The 25,483-nt window shown below is 38.5% G+C and overlaps 3 protein-coding genes across 10 annotated transcripts; all 3 read right to left on the bottom strand.

Annotated features, from left to right (window-relative positions):
• Positions 1,844 to 8,242, bottom strand: LOC110429709. Its single transcript, XM_021446084.1, has 9 exons — positions 7,741 to 8,242; positions 6,752 to 7,051; positions 5,755 to 5,817; positions 5,585 to 5,668; positions 5,353 to 5,499; positions 4,416 to 4,450; positions 4,255 to 4,310; positions 4,091 to 4,182; positions 1,844 to 3,842 (listed from the first exon to the last, which is right to left on the bottom strand). Exons 1-9 carry the CDS (start codon positions 8,107 to 8,109, stop codon positions 3,501 to 3,503), a joined length of 1,488 nt encoding a protein of 495 aa, XP_021301759.1. The 5' UTR covers positions 8,110 to 8,242; the 3' UTR covers positions 1,844 to 3,500.
• LOC8074860 lies at positions 9,979 to 15,816 on the bottom strand. Its single transcript, XM_021446210.1, has 9 exons — positions 15,427 to 15,816; positions 14,515 to 14,823; positions 13,895 to 13,957; positions 13,725 to 13,808; positions 13,493 to 13,639; positions 12,570 to 12,604; positions 12,420 to 12,475; positions 12,237 to 12,343; positions 9,979 to 11,966 (listed from the first exon to the last, which is right to left on the bottom strand). Exons 1-9 carry the CDS (start codon positions 15,814 to 15,816, stop codon positions 11,652 to 11,654), a joined length of 1,506 nt encoding a protein of 501 aa, XP_021301885.1. The 3' UTR covers positions 9,979 to 11,651.
• Positions 18,462 to 25,479, bottom strand: LOC8074859. Of its 8 annotated transcripts, XM_021445819.1 has the most exons (11): positions 25,080 to 25,479; positions 24,194 to 24,496; positions 22,389 to 22,451; positions 22,219 to 22,302; positions 21,981 to 22,127; positions 21,005 to 21,039; positions 20,860 to 20,915; positions 20,678 to 20,787; positions 20,221 to 20,405; positions 18,970 to 19,037; positions 18,462 to 18,828 (listed from the first exon to the last, which is right to left on the bottom strand). In XM_021445819.1, exons 1-10 carry the CDS (start codon positions 25,464 to 25,466, stop codon positions 18,992 to 18,994), a joined length of 1,416 nt encoding a protein of 471 aa, XP_021301494.1. In that variant the 5' UTR covers positions 25,467 to 25,479; the 3' UTR covers positions 18,462 to 18,828; positions 18,970 to 18,991. The 8 variants fall into 8 exon arrangements, with proteins under 8 accessions (XP_021301494.1, XP_021301493.1, XP_021301495.1 ...); XM_021445818.1 differs by having other exon boundaries at positions 18,462 to 19,037; XM_021445820.1 differs by lacking the exons at positions 18,462 to 18,828; positions 18,970 to 19,037 and adding an exon at positions 19,046 to 19,769.

Genomic DNA, 25,483 nt, shown 5'->3' with positions numbered 1-25,483 from the left:
CCAACAGTTTGGTAAATGTGTTGCCATCTTTTGGCAACTTGCTATCCAGCAGCACCGCGCGCCCATATTTGTTAACTTGCTATTGATTTGGTTGTTGGTTGTGGGTCTTCTTTTTAAATTTATCAAGCCCAATTGGCAAACTGTTGGGGACAGAAGAAAATCTCACTTGCCATATGCTTTAGCAACTTGCCAAATCACAAGATGTGGCAAGTGAATTTTACCAAACTATTAGAGATGCTCTAATGAAGCTTGGGGTACAGTGGCTGTCAATCCTGACACATTGTCTGAAAATTGATGATGAACAAACCTTGCTGACTATGACTGCAGTCTGGAAGGTACATTAGAGTAAGGGTGTATTGATCCTGCAATAGAGAGCCTCCGGATACTCCTGATCTGGGGACCGGAAACCACTGAAACTGGTGCTCTCAGCTGCACCTAGGCCAGAACAAAGGATATGGCTTTGCGAGTCTAGCTATCCATATCCTTCAGTATGTTAGTTGTCTGTGCTGTGGGAACATCTTTGAACTAGTAGCTGTGTCTGACTTTGGCTTTCTTATTAGTTTTACTTTCGGCTTGAGAAATCTTGGAACTTGTAAATGTTAATCTTTGTTCCTGTGTAATACTAGAATGGACTGTGATGTATGTCCCTAGAACTCAAAAAAAAAAAAAAAGAAGAAGAAAAAAAGTTGACTACTGTACTACACGCTGTCTCAATTTTGACAGCCCAAATGGCTTCAATAAGTCCTCAATTATATTCTTATTCCACTAATGCTTCAAAAGTTCAAACTAATCAGCACACTTGCTGAACAACCAGTCCCTGTAGCTAAAGTTTTATCAGTGTTACAAGGTTCTCCCATACAAGACCATTTGGATCTGGGATACTTAGCGAAGACTAGCCTACCTCAACATCTGATGTTTCTGCACCACTTGCCACCACGCCAAGCAGGAAAACTGCAAATCTCCTGCGTTGCTTCAGCCTTTATTTGCCAGTACCTGATGCATGGTGCTTGACGAAACCTCCCCATGGATTTCACAGGGTGCTTTTCTAAATATGATGGATGCAATGCTATTTCTAGAGATTGTTGAACAGATTCACAAAGTATGCTCTTCTCTTAGCTCTACAGCATCCCTTCACTGCACCACTGACTGCTATGTCAAGCCACATTGTGTGATTCACATCACAATATTTAAAAGTCTGATGTAGACAAGATTTTTCACACGCTCTTTCGTGCAAGAATTATTCAGATTGTTGGATATTAGATTGCATCTAAATCCAGCTTATTAATCCTAGGCTGAATCACTGTCTGGAGAAGTTTCTTCTTGAATTTTGCATGCTTGTTTGGCTCAAGCGGAACCTAGCTGAGTTTATCACATATCAAACTTCATCAGGCCACATACCATTTAACATGCTATATGACACTGATTCTAACGTTAGGACTATGCCTCAACTGCATTAGTCCAATAGTTCTGATGTTAACACTCTGCTCTAGGAAGGGCAGCTAAATCTTTATCTCAAGAATGAACTGAGTTGGGTTCAGAACAGATGAAGATGCAAACTTATAAGACTAGCCACAGTGTAGTCGATGCTTCCACTTGAGCTGCAGTGGTGAACTCTAGTTGTGGGCCTATATTACAGCAGGCAATTTTCGAGCACCGAAGCATGTTCTTTCCTCGATGCTTCAATTTTCGATGCTTGAATTTGTTGCTGCAATGAGTAAGCATCGAGGCTGAGATGAAAAAGAGGGTTTCAGCATCGGCATTTCAGATCCATTGTGACTAGTCTAAGCATCATTCTCCAACAAATTTCAGGTTGGTTATGCTCAATCATCAACCATGCCCGAAAAACCCTCCAAAAGTACTTTGGCTCATTTGGAGTACTAAAGTGCAAGGATTCAACAGCATATTGCTTAGCTCTACCAGAACAATGTAAGATTCACCTTGTGTTTAATGCCTCACAAGTCACAACTAATGACCTTACATTATACCCATTTGTACACACCAGTGTTCCCTGAGATCTCGAGTTCTGGACAATATGCCATTGTTCCCAGAATCCATTTTGGTTAGGACACAGGACTGGTAAAAAGGCATTGCTTCTGCTGCTGCTCAAATGCTTGTCAGATGGACTCCATTTCAGCCAGAGATAGATATGGAAGGACTACAAATGTCGCTAAGCAGTGCCCTACCACACAAGCTACAACAGGCACGTGCACAGTCATCAGGCACCTCTGTAGCATATCTGGCATACAACTTGCGTGTTGGTCAGTGTGAAGGAGAGGATAACTGGATAACTGATTAGAATCTAAGCCAAGTGGAGAATGAGCATTACTCTCCTACCTATCTGATCTTGTTCTCTAAGCTACCTTCCTATTTGTCTATCCCTCCCTCTCTGCTGTCTCTGTTCTCTGCAGATCACAACTCCAATGACCAGGAAGCCAGAATCAAACATTATAGTGAACATAATGGACAAATTAACGTGTGCTGCTGGGATTAACTTCTGCTGTTCAGCAATGAGCCAAAAATAGCCAAATTGAATTGCAGAGGTTTCCATTTATGTCTGTGTTGGAATGTCATGAACCATTCATCATGTCAAGTATAGGTGGCACTGTATGTCCATAGCCTTCCATTTGAAGCAGATCTGTATTCCCAGTTTAATCTCCCCGATGGCTGTAAAATTTCTACTCAATATCCAGGCTTTAAAACTTCTACTCAACAACCCTATTTGTACTATGCAAGCTGCAGCAATACACAAGACTGATCGAGTACGCCATTCAGTCACATGGGTATTCTTATTTCAAAAGAATGACTGCTCGTGTACTACATTTTCATTTGATTAAGTCTGCTGTAAATGTTAATCCTAGTTCTCCACAAGAAGTCGCTTCGAAGAATTTTACAAACTCCACATCATTATCGATTTAAAGTTACTTCTAGAACACATCCAACTTTTAGCAAGCATTACCAATCAGTCACCAAAGGAAAGCCTGCAGCAACAGGGACTCACAAAACAATTCCTTCATGCTGCAAATTAAAGTATTGTTGTTCCTTGAAGATGCATGATGGCAATCCACATATTGTTGTATCAGAAAACAACTATTCCTTCATATGCTCTTACCAAATGTGAATCATCCATCCAACTGCTTAAGCAACTGGGAACATCCATAACAAAAGTAAACCAAAAAAGCTAACTGATCTATTCCATTGCTCCTAGTGTAAGGTGTTCTTCCCACTGGTTCCAGTGCGCTTAAGTATCCAGCAACAAGAGAAACAGTGCCTCGCATGTTAGGCCAAGTCTAAATTTATTTCATAAACTGTGTGCATGAGCACATACCAGCAAATGGGTTATTTTTTGTCTTGGGCAACGAAGTGTAACCAGATACAATTTGGAAGCAGATACACAATCAAACACCAATACTAGAGTAGACTATCAATAGAGATCCATGTTATCACCCAAACAGTTCCTGTTGGAACCATCAACCAGAGGCTGCTGCATACTCAGAATCTGTTCACTTACGATACATAATGGCAGTAGTGTTGGCAGTCGTCATGAATATGGTCACTAGGGGCATGCGATCAGACAAAAATAAGTTTCCAGCTGGCAAGACTGGATGTTGATCAGTTGCACTGGATAGAGAGTACTGTCTGATTGAACTGAGAGATCCTGATGTTCTGCTTGCTCCTGATTCTGATTGAGGAACGAAGTCAAGGCACAGCACTTGCACAGTTCCATCTTTCATAGCACCGTCCACAACTGCTACGTGCACTGGAATGCCAAGAGCCTGTGATATAGCCCTTATTTGTAGAATTTCGATGCCAGCGCCAAATGGACGCACAGATTCTATGCAAAACTGTTACAAAGCCACAAATGCAGAATGGTAAGAGCAATTTGTAAATGGCATAGTATTGGTTAGCTTGGTTCTTCCTTATTAACCAACAAAAGTTGCCCGCATTTCATTTCTACGGTTTGCATATTTCCAATGAGAAAAGGCTAACTTGGAAAGCAAGCACACCGTTAATGATAAATAATTGTTACAGAAGCATAAAAGGAAAACAATCAATTACTTGAAATGCTGGTATAGCAGCCAGAAACACTAACCAAATGGGCATTTTTCTGACTCAATACTCTGCTGTAGTCCGCTTCATGTGTACGGATATGAACCTCTGTCAGCAATCTGAGCAAAGAAAGAACTAACCAAAGAAAAATGTTAAATAGAGAATAAATAAACAAACAACACATCCCAAAAAGCATTGTATCCTCACTCCTAGATGACGAAATCTCCTGTAGGCTTATCTCGTAAAGGTCATCAGAATTTAGCCTAGAAAGGAAAAGGAATAAAATAAAATTTTCCATAAACATAAGTGTAATGGAAAGAATTGATTACTGAAAGAAATGGATCACTGAAGTAAGGAACTAAACATACCCATTTGCAACTAAATTGACCAAGTGCTCAAACTCCTGAAAGAACATAAAGACATTTGTAGTGATTAATATAATTACTTTGAAGTATAATCTCAGGAAAAAGACACTCCTAAATGATGCATAATGAGGTATTGCAGTGCCATTTTTTTTATAAAAAAGAAGTACATTTGATAAACCATAATTTTATCTCTTAGATGTGAAAATGCAAGAAAATTGGAAAAAAAAACTGCATACCAGATAGTAAAGTGGACTTTTCAGTGCAGAAGTATGAATGTATGATACAGACCCAGATATATGTGATTACTCATGAGCTCTTAATTTGTTTTGTTCATGTAGTCCTTGTCATGTATTTCTCTGTGCACTCCATCTTGTTATTGTTTTAAAACAAAGTTACCTCATTTCCCATGTATAGGGAATGTGAGCACATGTTTCTATAACTGCAAAATGTAAATTATACCTTACTACTGTAAATTATGCAGTACTACTGTTTTTACTCTCTATACAACTGTAAATTATGTACACATTATCATTGCATTAAAAAGAGAATTTTGTATTAAAAAACACACCCTATGAACTTACATACATCCCCCCACTGGAACAAAAGAACAATAAAAAACGAATACCAGAAAATTACGAGGAAGCCAAAGCAAGCAGCAGAAAACCCCTAGCCCTGGCCATAAAACAGAGAGTCACTTATCCCCAGAAGTACTTAAAATTCCTTGAACAGATACACATTACATAATCTCTATGATTGAGGCCATGGGGCACAATAAGTATTTTGGCAACTAATAGATGTCCCGCATGATTCTTCACAAGGAAAAAGAAGTCCTGCATGATTGTTTTGTGCATAGCCGACTTAACAAATCACTAGGAAAAAATTAGGATAAAACGATCAGGCAATACAAATTCATGCTTTTGTAAGCTGGAATAATACTTACAGAAACAACACTTGAGAAAAATGCTTCTGGATTTGAGAAGTATGCATTATTCCATTTTAAACGACGGAAATTCACTCTGGACCTTGCCACGCAATCCATTAAACGAGCGACCTCAGCTTGACTACATTGCATTTTCCCAAGGTTTTCCTGATTACAAGACTAGCATGTTAAGATTTTGTGCAGAAGAAGAAAGCAACAACATCATCATGAACAAGATAACTGAGGTCGTTACCAAGTAAGAGAAAAAGAAAGCTCTGTAAAACTGTGACCCATCGCTTCGCACTGGTCTGAAGCACACATAATGTTCACTAAGTATCTGCACAAAGAATGACTTTCAGGTATGCACAAAGCTCTTAATAATGGCAGTGCTTCTAGAGTCAAATTTACAATGTACAAACAAACCTTGTACTTCTGCTGGATGGTAGGTATTCCTCCAGCTGAATTAACCAAATACGATAGTGGCATCTATGATTGTAAAAGTTAGCATCACATTAGGCATAATAGTTAATTCATAAGATTATAAAACTTAGAATTATCCAGATAAGTCATGCTGAGGCAATGCTTGGAGCACAAGAGTTCACTTCTTTTTACAGGAAATGCTTGAGAACCATATGGCAAAATGCCTTTGCACGTAAAGGCTAGCTAGCTATTGCTTGCAGCAAAATTATGAATCTGTAAGATCTCTGGTAGCCAACTAGCCAAGCTTTCGACATCGTTTAAAACACACTGAACTTATGGTTGACATTCGTGATACTTTTACTGTACAAACACTTCTGTTTACTGCATGGCGCATTGTATCTGTTGATGGAAATATTTACATTAAATTTTTTCCAGGACATGAAAATAAGAATTGTTTTAGGGGGAAAGACTAAATCTGTTTTGGGGGTAACATTTTTTTTAGATAATAGAACAGAAAAGTCCAGGACATCGAGAGACGCTTCAGCCATATTCTTCATGTATTTAAGAAATCATAACTAACTATTTAAGCCAAAAGACTTAGAACACCCAAGGAATGGGTAAACTACCCATGTTGATTCTCTATGATATAAGCTAACAAAGCCCAGACATTATCTATCAGTTTCAAAATACATCAATCTTCAAACAGTTCAAAGAAAATTTAGTGTATATGATCATCACATATTTTATTGCCATTAAAGAGCAAAGTTTATCTAGAAACACAATGGACAGGGTATGATCAGAGCATCACAGGTATTGAGTGGAGAAAAATTTACAATGGTATAAATACTTAGTGATAATTGATGACGGTACGAAATTACAGATGTCAGACCATTTCATTGAGCACAAAAAAAAAGCAACTTCCCTATGAAGGAGAAACAATTCATGACTGAATAAACAAGTAAATTCAGTTAAGTAGCTTATGAGGCTACAATATTTATACCTGACATTGTAGTGTCAACTCAAGAGGTTCTGGGGTTACAAAGATGCTGTCGTCATCATTGTCCTTGGCAACACGGTTGTTCTTTGGAGGACGGAGGTATGTATTCTTGCCATCTAGCAGCTGTTGCCAATTGTGGTGCAGTGAAAGAAACTTCTGTCTGGTGAGCGGCTCACAATTTTGCCGGCCAATATAACAAGGGGGGTTTTGTGGATCACTCGAGCACATAGCAGAAAGAACTTGAGGATCACTCATGAACAGAGAACCCCATCCATTTCTTATTTGAAATTCGTCCAGCTTATCCTAATGAGTTACAATAATCAGGTAATTCATATTTTCCAAATGGAAGCAGGGAGAACCCAGTGACATAATCCCAGTAAATCTAAATCCACCTATTCTGTTCTGGTCAAATGATGGCCACATAATCTAAAAAGAAATACTTTCCAGAAGATATATATGCACATCACATCATGCTCTCTGGCATCACGAGATATCCATTAACACCAAGAACGCACGAAAAAGAATCTAAACAATGTGCTCTCTCAACATAGAGCGAGTTTTCTTTACCGGAAATGCCAAGGGAAAGAGGAAAAGCAAGCCAGCCTGCAATTGGATCAAATCCCTGAAGGAGGCCCAACTTACGACACAGTCATCTAAACGGGATAAGCATTTCGCAAGAAACCCCCATTCGATGTTGCTGTGGCAAACGATTCAGCGACAATTCAAGAACCGGCATTGCTTTTTTTATCCGTCACTTCATTCTTTTCTGTGTTCCCCCCAAAATCAAGAACCCGCCAATCAAATTGGGAACATGTTCAAAGTTCAAACCAAAATTAGCCTACAACCAACCAGCACAATTGAGGAATCCCTCTCCCTCTATCAGAACCCGAGAAAGAATCCCCAAGAAATCAAGCGCAGCAACTCAAGAACATGCCAACGCACCAAACCCCAACTCCCCAAGACACCCGCATGAAGCTGGAACGAAGCCTAACCTCGTCATCGGAGGACGACCATGAAAGCGAGGGCGGCGAATAAGAGAGTTCCCGTCCTGCCTCTCCGGGGTCCTCGTCACCGGGGGACGACGGTGAAAGCGGCGGCGGCGAATAAGAGAGTTCCTGTCCCGCCGCGCCGCCGCCTCCGCTGCTTCCCGCGCCGGGGTTGCACGTGAGCGGTTTGGGTGGCGACGGTGAACGTGGCGCCGAAGAAGAGGGCTCCTGTCGCAGTGCGGGGGCCGGTGCTGCTGCGCCGTCGCCGTCGCCGTCGCCGCCTCCGCCTCCGCCACCTGCGCTGCTTCCCGCGCTCGGGTTGGACGTGAACCTGAACCGCACTCTCTTTCTTGGAGGTAGGCCCTTTTCTGCCATTCTGGCAAAACTGTTTTTGCAGTTTCTCCCCTAGGTTTCTACGGAATTTTTTTTGACACGCTACTTCTTGGTGGGTGGGTCAGAAGATATAGCCCCTATTTATTTATAGCCACAGGGATCCAATGGGAAAAAATTTACAGTAGGAGAGGTATTTTCTGGAACTTTTGCGCCTCGTATCGTTTATGTGCTGCGTAGACAGATATAATATCCATGTTATCTAGGCTATTTTTACATTTTCAAAGCAAAAATTAAAGTTCAACAGATGTGCTATCTGGTTTGCTAAAATAGCAAGTTTGCTATTCCTAAACTTTCGCTTGTCATATATAGCATGTCGTTCTCACTAGCTATCCTATACAAAGGCTGTTGTGGAACTCTATACATTGAGTGAGTTTTTTATTTTACACAATGGCTAAATCTTATAGTTTAGAATATAATTTTACCTAGTCTCTTGGAGATGCTCTTAGTAAAGAAATTGTCTACTGCTAGTGAAATTTACAAGTAAAATTTTCAGTTTTTCTACTCACATGCTTTCAAATTACAAGACGTTTTGGTTTTCTAGATATATCATTTTTATTATATATTTATATATATATATAAGTGTATCAAAAAGATTAAAATATCTTATAATTTAAAATAGAGAGAGTACTTTAAAAAAATAAGTTATAGCAACAACATGTAGTCCACATAGCCTTACTTCATCTGTTCAAAAAAATACCATTCTTGTTTTTTAAGGAGTCAATCAATATTAAGTTTGACAACATATATACTAATATTTATGATGCCTAATCAGTATTAGATGAAATAGTAACCATATTTGAAGATACAAATGTTGATAATGTTCTTTGTAAACCCAGTTTATAAGCTAAAAAAGCTTGACTTAGCCTAACCTAGGATGATACTCCCTATATTTCAAATTAAAAGTCATTTTGGTTTTCTTTAGATTTATAACTTTTGCTATGTATTTAGACATATGCTATACTTAGATGCATAGTAAAAGGTAAGAACTAAAAAACCAAAATAGCTTATAATTTGAAATAAAGGGAATATTTTGTTTTGGGACGGAATGAGGCACCACAATTTGATCAAGCTCTCCCAGAAGTCAAACCATTTATCTAGCAAAAAATAAACATCTTATCTCAAACTGAAATGCTTATTCTATAATTTGTAGTTAGGATTCATTTTGAGACGGAGTGAGGCACCACAATTTGAACAAGCTCTCCTAGGCCCTCATGCAAGCTATATATTTATCTAGCAAAAAATAAACATCTCATCTCAAATTGAAGTTCTTATTCTATAATTTATAGTTAGGAGGAGCAAAATCCTTTGAAATGCTCCCAATATATGTTTTTTCCAAGAGATTTAACAAATGTAGGTACATTGGTCTATTCATTAGAGCCTCAGCTACATTATGGTATCATGAAACAATATTTTTCTCTCTAATAACTTTTGAGAAGAGTAATTTCTTATATATTTCACATATATACTATGTTTTAAAAAAATCACTATTAGTCAAACACATTGTCATGGTCATGTTTAATGCTTCTAGACTACTCCCTCCGTCCCAAAAAGAGTGTTGTTTTAGGTTTTCGTGCCACAAGTTTGACTCAATTTATAGAAAATACATGCAATATTTGTATCTCTAAATAATTTTGTTAAAAAACTAGACTTAAAGATATTTCCAATGATATTAATTATGTACTATAAATATTAATACTTTTTACTATATATTTAATTAAAGTTATTTCTTGGAAAGCAAAAACGACACTGATTTTAGAACGGAGAGAGTATGCCTCAAGTACATCATTTCAATAGTTCCCTGAGCTATAAGAAGTGCAGCTAAATTTGATCTCAAGAATGAACTGAGTTGGGTTTAGAACAAAATGAAGATGCAAACTGATAAGCATCATTTTCCAAACCAATTTCAGGTTGGTTATGCTTAATCGCGCCAACCATGCCAGAAGCTCCCTCCAAAAGTACTTTGCCTCATTTGGAGTACTAAAGCACAAGGAATCAACAACATATTGCTTAGCTCTACCAGAACTGTGTAAGATTCACCTTGTGTTTAAGGTCTCACAACTAATGACCTTACATTGTACCCATTTGTACACACCAGTGTTCCCTGAGATCCATGAGCTGCAGCTGCCTGATCTGGAGTTCTGGACAATATGCCAGTACTGTTGCCTGAATCCATTTTGGGTTAGGACACAGGACTGGTAAAAAGGCAGTTCTTCTGCTGCTGCTCAAGTTCTTGTCAAATGGACTACATTTCATCCAGAGAGAGATATGGAAGGACTACACATGTCGTTAAGCAGTCCCCTGCCCTACCACACAAGCTACAACAGGCACGTGCAGTCATCAGGCACCTCTGTAGCATATCTGGCATACAACTTGAGGCTGGGAAACAAAGTCAGCATACACTACGTGTTGGTCAGTGTGAGGGAGAGGATAGATTAGAATCTTGTTCTCTTAGCTACCTTCGTATTTGTCTGTCCCTCCCTCTCTGCTGTCTGTTCTCTGCAGATCACAACTCCAATGACTGGAATTCTTAAAAAAAAAGACCGGGAAGCCAACACCAAACATTGCAGAGGTGTCCATTTTTTATGTCTGTGTTGGAATGTCATGAACCACTCATCATGTCAAGTATAGGTGGCGGTGTATGTCCATATCCTTCCACTTAAAGCAAATCTGTATTCCCAGTTTAATCTCCCAGATGGCTGCAAAATTTCTACTCAACATCCAGGCTTTAAAACTTCTACTCAACCCTATTTGTACTATGCAAGCTGCAGCAATACCCAAGACTGATCAAGCACGACATTCACAATCACTTGGGTATTCTTATCCAAAAAGAATGACTGCTCGCATACTGCATTTTCATTTGATTAAGTCTGCTGTCAATGTTAACCCTACTTCTCAAAAAGAAGTGTCTTCAAAGAATCTTACAAACTCCACATCTTTATCGATTTAAACTTACTTCTAGAACAAATCCAACTTTTAGCAAGCATTACCAACCAAAGGAAAGCCTGCAGTAACAGGGACTCACAAAACAATTCCTTCATGCTGCAAATTACGGTATTATTGTTCCTTGAAGATGGATGATCCAAACCGCATATTGATGTATCAGAAAACAAGTAATCCTTCATATGATCCTACCAAATGTTAACCATTCATCCAACTGCTTAAGTAACTGGGAACAACATCCATAACAAAAGTAAACCAAAAATGCTAACTGATCTATTCCACTGCTCCTAGTGTAAGGTGTTCTTCCCACTGGTACCAGTGCCCTTAAGTATCCAGCAACAAGAGAAATAGTGCCTCACATATTATGCCAAGTCCAAATTTATTTCATAAACTGTGTGCATCAGCACATCCCAGCAAATGGAGTATTTTTTTGTCTTGGGCAAAGAAGTGTAACCAGATACAATTTGGAAGCAGATGCACAATCAAACACCCATACTAGAGTAGACTATCAATAGAGATTCATGTTATCACCCAAACAGTTCCTGTTAGAACCATCAACAGGCTGCTGCATACTCAGAATCTGTTCACTTGCGATAAAGAATGGCAGTACCATTGGAAGATTTTAATAAGATCACTAGAGGCATGCGATCAGACAAAAATAAGTTTCCAGCTGGCAAGACTGGAGGTTTATCAGTTGCACTGGATAGATAGTATTTTCTGCTTGAACTGAGAGGTCCTGATCGAGGAATGATGTCAATGCACTTTACTTGCACAGGTCCATCATTCACGGTACCATCCACAGCTGCTAGGTGCAAGGGGATGCCAAGAGCTTGTGGTAGAGCCATCATTTGTAAAGAGATGACATCAGCGCCAAAGGGACGCACAGATTCTTTGCAAAACTGTTACAAGGCCACAAATGCAGAATAGTGAGAGCAATTTGTAAATGGCATAGTATGGTTAGCTTGGTTCTTCCTTATTAACCAAAAAAAGTTGCCCACATTTTCATTTATAGGGTTTGCATATTTCCATCACGAGAAGGCTAACTTGGAAAGCGATCACATTGTTAATGATATATAATTGTTACAGAAGAATAAAAGGAAAACAATCAACTACTCGAAATGAATCAAGCATAAATTCGGAGATGATGGTATAGCAGCTGAAACACTAACCAAAAGGGCATTTATCTTTTCATTCTGATTCTGACTCTGTTCTCTGTTGTAGTGCGCTTCATATGTACGGATCTGAACCTCTGTCAGCAATCTAAGCAAAGAAAGAACTAACCAAAGAGAAACGTTACATAGATAGAGAACAAATAAACAAACAACACATCACAAAAAGCATCGTATCCTCACTCCTGGATGAAGAAATCTCCTGTAGGCTTATCTTGTAAAGTTCATCAGCATTTAGCCTAGAAAGGAAAAAAAATAGAACTTTCCATAAACATAAGTATTATGGCAACAATTGATTACTGAGAATTGGATCAAGCAAGGAACTAAGCCTACCCATTTGCAACTGAATTGACCAAGTGCTCAAACTCCTGAAAGAACACAAAGACATGTGCAGTGAATAATATAAGTATAATCTCAGGAAAAGACACTCCTAAGTGATGCATAATGTGGTCTTGCAGCGCCATTCTTTTTTTAGATAAGTACCATTTTATAAACCATAATTTTATCTCTTAGATGTGAAAATGTAAGAAAATGAAAAAATGATATCAGAATACATGATACATACTCATATATATGTGATTACTCATGAGCTCTCAAGTTGTTCTGTTCACATACTCCATGTCATCTATGTGTCTGTGCACTCTTAAAAAAAACCCCCCTCTTTTCCCATGTATAAGGAATGAGAGCGCACGTTTCTATAAAACTGTAAATTATACCATACTACTGTAAATTACGTTGTAATACTGTTTTTACTGTCTACAGAACTGTAAATTCTGTACACATTACATTTTTAACCTTGAATATGCAGGAGAGTCAGAGTACCATTGCATTAAGAAGAGAAATTTGAAGTAAAACACACCCCGCACCGGAACAAAAGATACTGTAGAAGATTAATACATACATCCCGCGTCCCCACCGGAACAAAAGATCAACCAAGCATGAATACCAGAAAACTAAGATGAAGCCAAAGCAAGCAGCAGCGTACTCCTAGCCCCGGCCATAAAACAGAGTCTCATCCCCAGAAGTACCTAGAATTCCTTGAAAAGATACACACTACATAATCTCTATGATTCAGGCCATGGGGCACAATAAGTATTTTGGCAACTAATAGATGTCCCGCATGATTCTTCGTATGGAAAAAGAAGTCCTGCACGATGTTTTGTGCATAGCCGGCTGAAAAAATCACTAGGAAAAATTTAGGATAAAACGATCAGGAAATAAAAATTCATGCTTTTGTAAGCTGTGATAATACTTACAGAAACAACACTTGAAAAAAATGCTTCTGGATTTGAGAAGTATGCATTATTCCATTCTAAACGAAGGAAATTCACTCTGGACCTTGCCACACATTCCATTAAACGAGTGACCTCAGCTTGACTACCTTGCATTTTCCCAAGGTTTTCCTGATTACAAGATTAGCATGTTAAGATTTTGTGCAGAAGAAGAAAGCAACAACCACATCATGAACAAGATAACTGAGGTCGTTACCAAGTAAGAGAAAAGGAAAGCTCTGTAGAACTGTGACCCATCCCTTCGCATTGGTCTGAAGCACGCATAATATTCACTAAGTATCTGCACAAAGAATGATTTTCAGGTATGCACAAAGTTCTTAATAACGGCAGTGCTTCTAGAGTCAAGTTCACAATGTACAAACAAACCTTAAACTTGTACTGTGGGATAGGTTTTCCTGCAGCTCCACAAACCAAATGCGATAGTGGCTCCTATGATTGTAAAAGTTAGCATCCCACTAGGCATAATAGTTAATTCATAATATTATAAAACTTAAAATCATCCAGACAAGTCATGTTGAGGCAAGGCATTGAGCACAAGAGTTCACTTCTTTTTACAGGAAATGCTTGAGACCCATTTGGCAAAATGCCTTTGCATGTAAAGGCTAGCTAGCTATTGCTTGAAGCAAAATCATGAATCTGTAAGATCTCTGGTAGGCAAGCTTTGAACATCATTTAAAAAATCCCATTTCGATAAACATCATTTAAAATACAATGAACTTTATGGTTGACGTTAGTGACATTTTTTACTGTACAAATAGTGCTGTTTACTGCATGGCGCATTGTATCTGTTCATGGAAATATTTAAGTTACATTATTTTCTGGATATGAAAATAAGAATTGTTTTATTGCGAAAGACTAAATATGTTTTTGAGCAAACGTTTTTTTAGACAATGAAACAGAAACATCCAGGACATCAAGAGACGCCTTCAAGGAAGAAGGGGCGCCGGCAGAACCTGTTGTAGCTTATGAGGCTACAATATTTATACCTGACATTGTAGTGTCAACTCAAGAGGTTCTGGGGTTACAAAGATGTTGTCGTCATCATTGTCCTTGGCAACACGGTTGTTCTTTGGAGGACGGAGGTATGTATTCTTGCCATCTAGCAGCTGTTGCCAATTGTGGTGCAGTGAAAGAAACTTCTGTCTGGTGAGCGGCTCACAATTTTGCCGGCCAATATAATGAGGGGGGTTTCGTGGATAACTCGAGTACATAGAAGGATCACTCATGAACAGAGAACCCCATCCATTTCTTGTTTGAAATTCGTCTGGCTTTTTATCATCGGAGTCCTTAGGGTCCTAAATGAGTTACAATCATCAGGTAATTCATACTTTCCAAATGGAAGCAGGGAGAACCCAGTGACATAATCCCAACAAATCCACCTATTTTGTTATGGTCAAATGACAGCCACATAATGTAAAAAAATACTTTCCAGAAGATATGCATATCACGTCATGCTCTCCAGCATCACGAGATGTCCACTTACACCCAAGAACGCACGAAAAAGAATCTAAAAAATGTGATCAACATAGAGCGAGTTTTCTTTTCAGGAAAAAGGAAAAGCAAGCCTGTCTGCAATTGGATCAAATCCCTAAAGGAACCCCAAATTACGAGACATTCATCTAAACAGGATAGGCATTTCGCAAGAAACCCCCATTCCATGTTGCCGTGGCACACGATTCCGTGATAATTCAAGAATCGGCATTGCTTTTTTTTTCTTTAATCCCTCCCTCCCAGCACCACCCCCACCCAAAAAAAAAAAATCAAGAACCCGCCAATCAAATTGGGAACATGTTCATACCAAATTTAGCATACAACTAGCAGAATTGAGGAATCCCTCTCCCTCTATCAGAACGCGAGAAAGAATCCCCAAGAAAATCAAGCGCAGCAAGCCAACGCACCGAATAAGAGAGTTTCGGTCCCGCCGCGCCGCCGCCTCCGCTGCTTCCCGCGCTGGGGTTGTACGTGAACGGTTTGCGTGGCGACGTTGAACGTGGCGGCGTAGAAGAGGGCACCCGTCGCGGCGCGGGGGTCGGTGCTGCTGCGCCGTCGCCGCCTCCGCCGCCATCTCCTCTGCTTCCGGCGCCGTGCTTGTACGTGAGCGGTTTGGGTAGCGACGGCGAACGTGGCGGCAAAGAAGAGGGCTCCCGTCGCGGTGCGGGGGCCGGTGCTGCTGCGCTGTCGCCGTCGCCGCCTCGGCCTCCGCCACCTGCGCTGCTTCCCGCGCTGGGGTTGGACGTCAACCTGAACCGCAATCTCTTTTTTGGAGGTAGGACTACCTTTTCTGCCATTTTGGCAAGTATGTTTTTGCAGTTTCTCCCCTGTGTTTCTACGGATTTTTGACGCGCTACTTCTTGATGGGTCAGAAGATGTAGGCCCCTATTTATTTATAGCCCACAGGGGTCTCATGGGAAATTTACAAGAGGAGAGGTATCTTCTGGAAGTTTTAGCCTATATCGTTTATGTGCTGCGTGGTAAAGAGAGATTGTGTGTGCTGCTAGTGACCTACAAGTAAAAAAAAATCTCTTTTTTGCTCCCTTGCTTTCAAAATATAAGACGTTTTTGGTTGTTTATATATATTATTATTTTTATTATGTATTTAGATATAGTATATATCTAGTTGTATAACAAAAGTTGTCTATAAAGTGGAAACGTCTTATAGTTTAAAATAGAGTGCTTTAAAAAAAAGAAATTCTAAGTTCTATCAACAACATGTAGTCTAAAGAGCCTTACTTCATCGATCCAAAAAATATATCATTCTTGTTTTTAGAGGAGTTAATCAATATTAAGTTTAATATATATATATATATATCAATGTACTAATATTTATAATGCATAATAAATATCGGATGAAATAGTAACCATGTTTGGAGATACAAATGTTGATATTGTTCTTTATAAACTTAGTTTATAAGCTTAAAAAGGCTTAACTTAGTCTAACCTAGGATGATACTCTCTACATTTCAAATTATTAAGTCGTTTTAGCTTTTTTTTAGATTCATAGCTTTTGCTATGTATGTAGACAAAGGGTATATCTAGATACATAGTAAAAGTTAAGAACAAAAAAGCCAAAATAACTTATAATTTGAAATGAAAGGAGTATTTTGTTTTGAGGCGGAGTGAGGCACCACAATTCGGCCAAGCTCTCCCAGTTCTAATTCAAACTATCTATCTAGCAAAAAATAAACATAGGCCTATCTCAAATTGAAGTGCTTACTCTATAATTCATGGTTAGGATTCATTTTAAGATAGAGTGAGGCACCACAATTCGAACAAAGCTCTCTCAGCCCCTCATTCAAAATATTTATCTAGTAAAAAAATAAACATATCATCTCAAACTGAAGTGCTTATATTCTATAACTTGTAGATAGGAGGAGCAAAATCCTTTGAAATGCTTCCAATATATGTTTTTTCCCAAGAGATTTAACATATAGGTTATTTTCCTATTCATTGGAGCCTCAGATACATTTTTGTATCATGGAACAATTTCTTCGCTCTAATAACTTTTGAGAAGAACAATATCATATATATATACTCTATGTTTTTTTTAAAAAAATCACTACTAGTTGAATGCATTGTCATGGTCATGTTCAATACTTCCAAACTGAGGAGAGGTATTTTCTATAACTTTTACACCTATATTGTTTATGTGCTGCTTCGACGCATTGTAAAGAAATTGTCTGCTCCTAGTGCAATTTTCAAGTCAAATTTTCTATTTTCTACTACCTTGTTTTCAAATTATAAGAAGTTTTGGTTTTCCTAAATATATTATTTTTTATTATGTATTTAGATATAATATATATCTAAGTGTACAACTAAAACTATCCAAAAAGTGAAAATGTCTTATATATAATTTTAAATGGAGAGAATCCTTTCAAAAAGAAAATATAAATTCTAAATTCTAGCAACAACATGTAGTGTACAAAGCCTTGCTTCATCTGTCTAAAAAAATATCATTCTTATTTTTTGAGGAGTCAATCAATATTAAGTTGACAATGTATATACAACATGGATCGTACTAATATTTATGGTGCCTAATAAGTATTAGATAAAATAGTAACCATGTTTGGAGATACAAATGTTGATATTGTTCTTTATAAACCTACTTGATAAGCCTAACTTAGTCAAACCTAGGATAATACTCCCTACATTTTAAATTATAAGTTGTTTTGGCTTTTTTATATTCATAACTTTTGCTATGTATAAAGGGTATATCTAGATACATAGTAAAAGCTAAGCACTAAAAAGCCAAAGCAACTTATATTTGAAATAAAGGAAGTATTTTCTTTTTTGACGGAGTGAGGCACCACAATTTGACCAAGCTCTCCCAGGCCCTAATTCAAACTATTTATCTAGCAAAACATAAATATTTCTTCTCAAATTGAAGTGCTTGCTCTATAATTTGTAGTTAAGATTCATTTTGAGACGGAATAAGGCATCATAATTTGAACAAGCTCGGATAGGCCCTCATTCAAAATACTTTTCTAGCAAAAAATAAACATTTCTTCTCAAATTGAAGTGCTTATTCTATAATCTGTAGTTAGGAGGAGCAAAATCCTTTGAAATGCTTCCACTATGTTTTTTCCAAGAGATTTAACAAAATGTAGGTACATTATTAGTCTATTCATTGGAGCCTCACTACATTATGATATCATGGAACAATTTTTTCGCTCTAATAACTTTTCAAGAATAATTTCATAGATATACTATGTTTTGAACAAAATTTACTATTAGTCGAATGCTTTGTCATGGTCATGTTCAATGCTTCCAGAATATGCCTCAAGTGCATCATTCCCTGAGCTATAAGAAGTGCAGCTAAATTTGATCTCAAGAATGAACTAAGTTGGGTTTAGAACAAAATGAAGATGCAAACTTATAAGCATCATTTTCCAAACCAATTTCAGGTTTGTTATGCTCAAACGCGCCAACCATGTCAGAAGCTCCCTCCAAAAGTACTTTGCCTCATTTGGAGTACTAAAGCACAAGGATCCAACAGCATATTGCTTAGCTCTACCAGAACTATGTAAGATTCATCTTGTGTTTAATGTATCACAATTAATGACCTTATTGTACCCTTTTGTACACACCAGTGTTCCCTGAGTTCCATGAGCTGCAGCTGCCTGATCTGGAATTCTGGACAATATGCCACTGTTGCTTGAATCCATTTTGGTTAGGACGCAGGAATGGTAAAAAGGCAGTGCTTCTGCTGCTCAAGTGCTTGTCAAATGGACTCCATTTCAGCCAGAAATAGATAAGGAAGGATTACAAATGTCGTCAATCAGTGCTTTTGCCTACCACACAATCTACAACAGGCATGTGCAAAGTCATCAAGCACCTCTGTACAACAGGCATACAACTTGAGGCTAGGAAACAAAGTCAGTACGAGGGAGAGGATAACTAATGAGAACATAAGCTAAATGGAGAAACGAGAATTATCCTCCTACCTATCTGAGCTTGTTCTCTAAGCTACCTTCCTATTTGTGTACCCCTTCCTCTCTGCTGTCTCTGTTCTCTGCAGATCACAACTCCAATGACTGGGAAGCCAGAACCAAACATTACAGTGAACATAATGGACAACTTAAGTTGTGCTATTGGGATTCGTTGCCACTACTCAGCACTGAGTAAAAAAAAGGTCAAATTTAATTGCAGACATTTCCAGTTTTTATGTCTGTGTTGGAATGTCACGAACCATTCATCATGTCAGTTATAGGTGGCACTGTATGTCCATAGCCTTCCACTTGAAGAAAATCTGTATTTCCAGTTTAATCTCCCAGGTGGCTGTAAAGTTTCTAGTCTAACAACCAGGCTTTAAAACTTCTACTCAACAACCATATTTGTATTATGCAAACTGCAGCAACACACAAGACTGACCGAGTACGTCATTCAGTCACATGGTATTCTTATCCAAAAAGAATGACCGCTCGCATAGTACATTTTCATTTGATTAAGTCTGCTGTCAATGTTAATCCTAGTTCTCCACAAGTGTCTTCAAAGAATTTTACAAACTCCACATCATTATTGATTTATCTTCTAGAACACATCCAACTTTTAGCAAGAATTACCAATTACTGACCAAAGGAAAGCCTGTAGTAACAGGAACTCATAAAATAATTCCTTCATGGTGCAAATTATGGTACTATTGTTCCTTGAAGATGAATGATCCAGTTACATATTTCTGTATCAGAAAACTAGTCCTTCATATGCTCATACCAAATGTGAATCATCCATCCAACTGCTTAAGCAACTGGGAACAACATCCATAAGAAAAGTAAACCAAAAAAAGCTAACTGATCTACCCACAGCTCCTAAGGTGTTCTTCCCTCTGGGACCTTAAGTAGACACAAACAAGAGAAATAGTGCCTCACATATTATGCCAAGTCCAAATTTATTTCATAATCTGCGTGCATCAGCACGTCCCTTCAAATGGAGTATTTTTTACAATTTGGAAGCAGATGCAAAATCAAACACCCATACTAGAGTAGACTATCAATAGATATCCATGTTATCACCGAAACATTTTCTGTTAGAACCATCAACCAGAGGCTGCTGCATACTCAGAATCTGCTCACTTGCGATAAAGAATGGCAGTAGCATTGGGAGTGATTAATATGGTCACTAGAGTCATGCGATCAGACGAAAATAAGTTTCCAGGTGGCAAGAATGATTGTTTATCAATTGTACTGGATAGATAGTACCTTCTGGTTGAACTGAGAGGTCCTGATCGAGGAATGATGTCAATGCACTTTACTTGCACAGTTCCACCTATCTTGACACCGTCCACAGCTGCTAGGTGCAAGGGGATGCCAAGAGCTTGTGATAGAGCCTTCATTTGTAAAAGGGAGACATCAGCGTCAAAGGGACGCACAGATTCTTTGCAAAACTGTTACAAAGCCACAAATGCAGAATAGTGAGAGCAAATTGTAAATGGCATAGTATTGGTTAGCTTGGTTCTTCCTTATTAACCAAAAAAAGTTGTCCATATTTTCATTTATAGGGTTTGCATATTTCCATCACGAGAAGGCTAACTTGGAAAGCGAGTACATCGTTAATGATATAAAATTGTTACAGAAGCATAAAAGAAAAACAATCAACTACTTGAAATGAATCAAGCATAAGTTCTGAGATGATGGTATAGCAGCCAGAAACACTAACCAAAAGGGCGTTTATTTTTTCATTCTGATTCTGACTCACTACTTCTCTGTTGTAGTTTGCTTCATATGTACGGATATGAACCTCTGTCAGCAATCTAAGCAAAGAAAGGACTAACCAAAGAGAAATATTAGATAGAGAACAAATAAACAAACAACACATCGCAAAAAGCATCGTGTCCTCACTCCTGGATGACGAAATCTCCTCTAGGCTTATCTTGTAAAGCTCAACAGCATTTAGCCTAGAAAGGAAAAAAAATTAAATAGAACTTTTGTAAACATAAGTATTATGGCAAAGAATTGGATCGCTGAAGTAAGGAACTAAGCATACCCATTTGCAACTGAATTGACCAAATGCTCAAACTCCTGAAAGAACATAAAGACATTTGCAGTGACTAATATAATTACTTTGAAGTATAATCTCAGGAAAAGACACTCCTAAGTGATGCATAATGCGATCTTGCGGCGCCATTCTTTTTTAGATAAGTACCATTTTATAAACCATAATTTTATCTCTTAGACGTGAAAATGTAAGAAAATGAAAAAAAAAGCATACCAGAATGTATGATACATACTCAGATATATGTGATTACTCATGAGCTCTTAAGTTGTTTTGTTAATATACTCCATGTCATGTATGTGTCTGTGCACTTGTTCAGTGTTACCTAGCGCTTCTGTGGTACCTCACCGATAGAGCGCTAGCTTGTAAAACTTTCTAACTCCTCTTAATGAAGCACGTGCAAGGCACTATTTCGAAAAAAAATGTTTCTGTGCACTCCATCTTGTAAAACAAATTTACCCCTTTTCCCATGTATAAGGAATGAGAGTGCAGGTTTCTATAAAACTGTAAATTATTGTCTATAGAACTGTAACTTCTGTAGACGTTACATTTTTAACCTCGAATATGCAGGAGAGTCAGCATACCATTGCATTAAGAAGAGAAATTTTTAACCCTACGAAGTTACATGCAAAGGAACAACCAAGCATGAATACCAAAAAACTAAAAGCCAAAGCAAGCAGCAGCAAACCCCTAGCCCAGCCATAAAACAGAGAGTCTCATCCCCAGATGTTCTTAAAATTCCTTGAACAGATACACATTACTAATCTCTATGATTCAGGCCATGGGGCAAAATAAGTATTTTGGCAACTAATAGATGTCCCACACGATTCTTCGTAAAATCATAAGGAAAAAAATGACTCACATGATGTTTTGTGCATAACCGGCTGAACAAATCACTAGGAAAAAATTAGGATAAAACGACCAGGCAATACAAATTCATTCTTTTGTAAGCTGTGATAATACTTACTGAAACAACACTAGAGAAAAATGCTTCTGGATTTGAGAAGTATGCATTATTCCATTTTAAACGAAGGAAATTCACTCTGGACCTTGCCACGCATTCCATTAAACGAGTGACCTCAGCTTGACTACCTTGCATTTTCCCGAGGTTTTCCTGATTACAAGCCTAGCATGTTAAGATTTTATGCAGAAGAAGAAAGCAACAACATCATCATGAACAAGATAACTGATTAGGTTCACATTACCAAGTAAGAGAAAAGGAAAGCTCTGTAAAACTGTGACCCATCGCTTCGCACTGGTCTGAAGCACACATAATGTTCACTAAGTATCTGCATAAAGAATGATTCTCAGGTAAGCACAAAGTTCGTAATAATGGCAGTGCTTCTACAGTCGAGTTTACAATGTACAAATAAACCTTGAACTTTTGCTGCCTGTTAGGTTTTCCTGCAGCTCCACGAACCAAATGTGATAGTGGCTCCTATGATTGAACGAGTTAGAATCACACTAGGCATACATTGTAATTCATAAGATTATAAAACTTAAAATTATCCAGATAAGTCATGCTGTGACAAGGCTCACAAGAGTTCATTTCTTTTTACAGGAAATGCTTGAGACCCATATGGCAAAATTAGCTATTGCTTGCAGCAAAATCATGAATCTGTAAGAAGATCTCTGGTAGCCAAGCTTTCAACATGTTTTAAACTACAATGAACTGACGTTTGTGATATATTTTTTACTTTACAAACACTGCTGTTTACTGCATGGTGCATTGTATTTGTTCATTGAAATATTTAAGTTACATTTTTTTCCAGGGCATGAAAATAAGAATTGTTTTAGTGGGAAAGACTAAATCTGTTTTTGGGGTAACTTTTTTTAGATAATGGAATAGAAACATCCAGGACATCAAGAGATGCTTCAACCATATTTTTCATGTACTTGAGAAATCATAACTGGAAAGCCAACAGACTTAGGATGCACTCAAAGAATGGGTAACTATCCATGTTGATTCTGTATGATATAAGCTAACAAACCCCAGTCATTATTTATCAGTTTCAAAATACATCAGTCTTCAAACAATTCAAAAAAGTTTAGTGTTTTTTTTTTGACGTTAATCAGGAGGGGCGCACCCCTACTGGTGAAAAAGTTTAGTGTATATCATCATCACATATTGTGTTGCCATTAAAGGGTGAAGCTTATCTAGAAACACAATGGACAGAGTATGATCAGGGTATCACAGGTGTTCAATGGAGAACATTTTACAATGGTATGAATACTTAGAGATAGCTGATGATGCTACGAAATTACAGATGTCAGACAATTGGCATTGAGCACAAAAAAAAACAGACTTCACTCTGAAGCAAAAACAATTTATGATTATGGAATAAACAAGTAAATTCAGTTAAGTAGCTTATGAAGCCACAATGCTAAAAGACCCATATGACAAAATGCCTTTGCATGTAAAGGCTAGCTAACTAGTGCTTGCAGTAAACACTATAAATCCATAAGGTCTCTGGTAGCCAAACTTTCTACATCGATTAAGACACTGAACTTTCTGGTTGACGTTCATAATATTTTTACTGTACAAATACTGCAGGGCACATTGTATCTGTTGATGGCAATATTTAAGTTACAATCTTTTCCACGACACGAAATTAAGAATTGTTTTAGTGAGAATGGCCAAATCTATTTTACGAGTAACATTATTTTGATAATAACGAAATAGAAAGATCCAGCGTCCACATGGAGAGATGCTTCCTGCTTTAGCCGTATTTTTCATATATTTAGGAAATCATTACTGGAATATTTAAGCCAAGGCTTAGGATGACTGAAGGGGTAACTATCCTGCATTATATAAGCTAACAAAGGCCAAACATTATTTATTAGTTTCAAAATACATCAATCTGCAAACAATCCAAAGAAAGTTTAGTGCATATCATCATCCCAGATTATATTGCCACTGACTACCAAAGATTATTTAGAAACACAATGAATATGGTATGATCAGGGCATCACAGGTGTCAGCGGAGAACATTTTACATGGTAACACTTCTGAATACTTGGTGATAATTGTAGTTATTGATGGAATGAAATTTCAGATGTCAGACCATTTCATCGAGCATAAAAAAAAGCAAATTCACTGTGAAGAAGAAACAATTCATGATTAAGGAAAATAAACAAGTAAATTCAGTTAAGTAGCTTATGAGGCTACAATATTTGTACCTGACATCCTAGTGCCTCGTCAAGAGATTCTGGGGTTACAAATACACAGTCGGCATAATTGGACTCTGCAGCACGACGGAGGTATGTCTTCTTGCCATCTAGCAGCTGTTGCCAATTGTGGCGCAGTGAAAAAAACTCTTGTGTGCTGAGCGGCTCACAATCTTGCCGGCCAATATAATGAGGGAGATTTTGTGGATTACTCGAGTCCTTAGAAAGAACTTCAGGATCACTCATGAACAGAGAACCCCATCCATTTTCTGTTTTAAATTCGTCCGGCTTTTCAACATCGGAGTCCTTAGTATCCTAGTGAGTTACAATCATCAGGTAATTAATATTTTTCCAAAGGGAAGCAGGGAGAACCCAATGACATAATAATCCCAGTAAATCCACCTATTTTGTTCTAGTCAAATGACGGCCATATAATCTAAAAAAAAATACTTTCCAGCAGATATGCGCATCACGGCAGGGTTTTTGGAATCACGAGATGTCCATTTACCAAGATCGCACAAAAAAAAAATCCAAATAATGTGCTTAACATAGAACGAGTTCTCTTTTCAGGAAATGCAAGGGAAAAAGGAAAACCAAGCCAGCCTGCAATTCAATCAAATCCCTGAAACAAATCCAATTGGATCTAAATTTGATGTTGCCATGGCACACGATTCGGCGACAATTCAAGAACCGGCATTTTGCTTTTTAATCCCTCCCTCCATTCTTTTCTGTGTTCCCCCCAAAATCAAGAACCCATCAATCAAATTGGGAACATGTTCGAACCAAAATTAGCCTACAACCAGCCCAATTGAGGAATCCCTCTCCCTGTATCAGAACGCGAGAAAGAATCGATCCCCAAGAAAATCAAGCGCGGCAACTCAAGAACCTGCCAACGCACCAAATAAGAGAGTTTCGGTCCCGCCGCGCCGCCGCCTCCGCCACCTCCGCTGCTTCCCGCGCCGGGATTGTACGTTAACGGTTTGGGTGGCGAAGGTGAACGTGGAAACGAAGAAGAGGGCTTCCATTGCGGCGCGGGGCCCGGTGCTGCTGCTGCTGCGCCGCCGCCTCCGCTGCTTCCCGCGTCGGGGTCGTTGTACGTGAACGGTTCGGGTGGCGACGGTGAACGCGGCGGCGAAGAAGGGGGCTCCTTTTGCGGTGCGGAGGCCGGTGCTGCTGCGCGGTCGCCGTCGCCGTCGCCGCCGTCGCCGCCTGCGCTTCTTCCCGCGCTGGGGTGGGACGTGAACTCCCTGAACCGCCTCTTTTTTGGAGGTGCCTTTTCTGCCATTGGGCAAGTTTGTTTTT

The sequence above is a fragment of the Sorghum bicolor genome, chromosome 8 (assembly GCF_000003195.3).
Source record: "Sorghum bicolor cultivar BTx623 chromosome 8, Sorghum_bicolor_NCBIv3, whole genome shotgun sequence".
In the NCBI taxonomy this organism is placed as follows: Eukaryota; Viridiplantae; Streptophyta; class Magnoliopsida; order Poales; family Poaceae; genus Sorghum; species Sorghum bicolor.
Note: the sequence above shows the minus strand (reverse complement) of the source record. Positions and strands in the feature narration are given on the sequence as shown.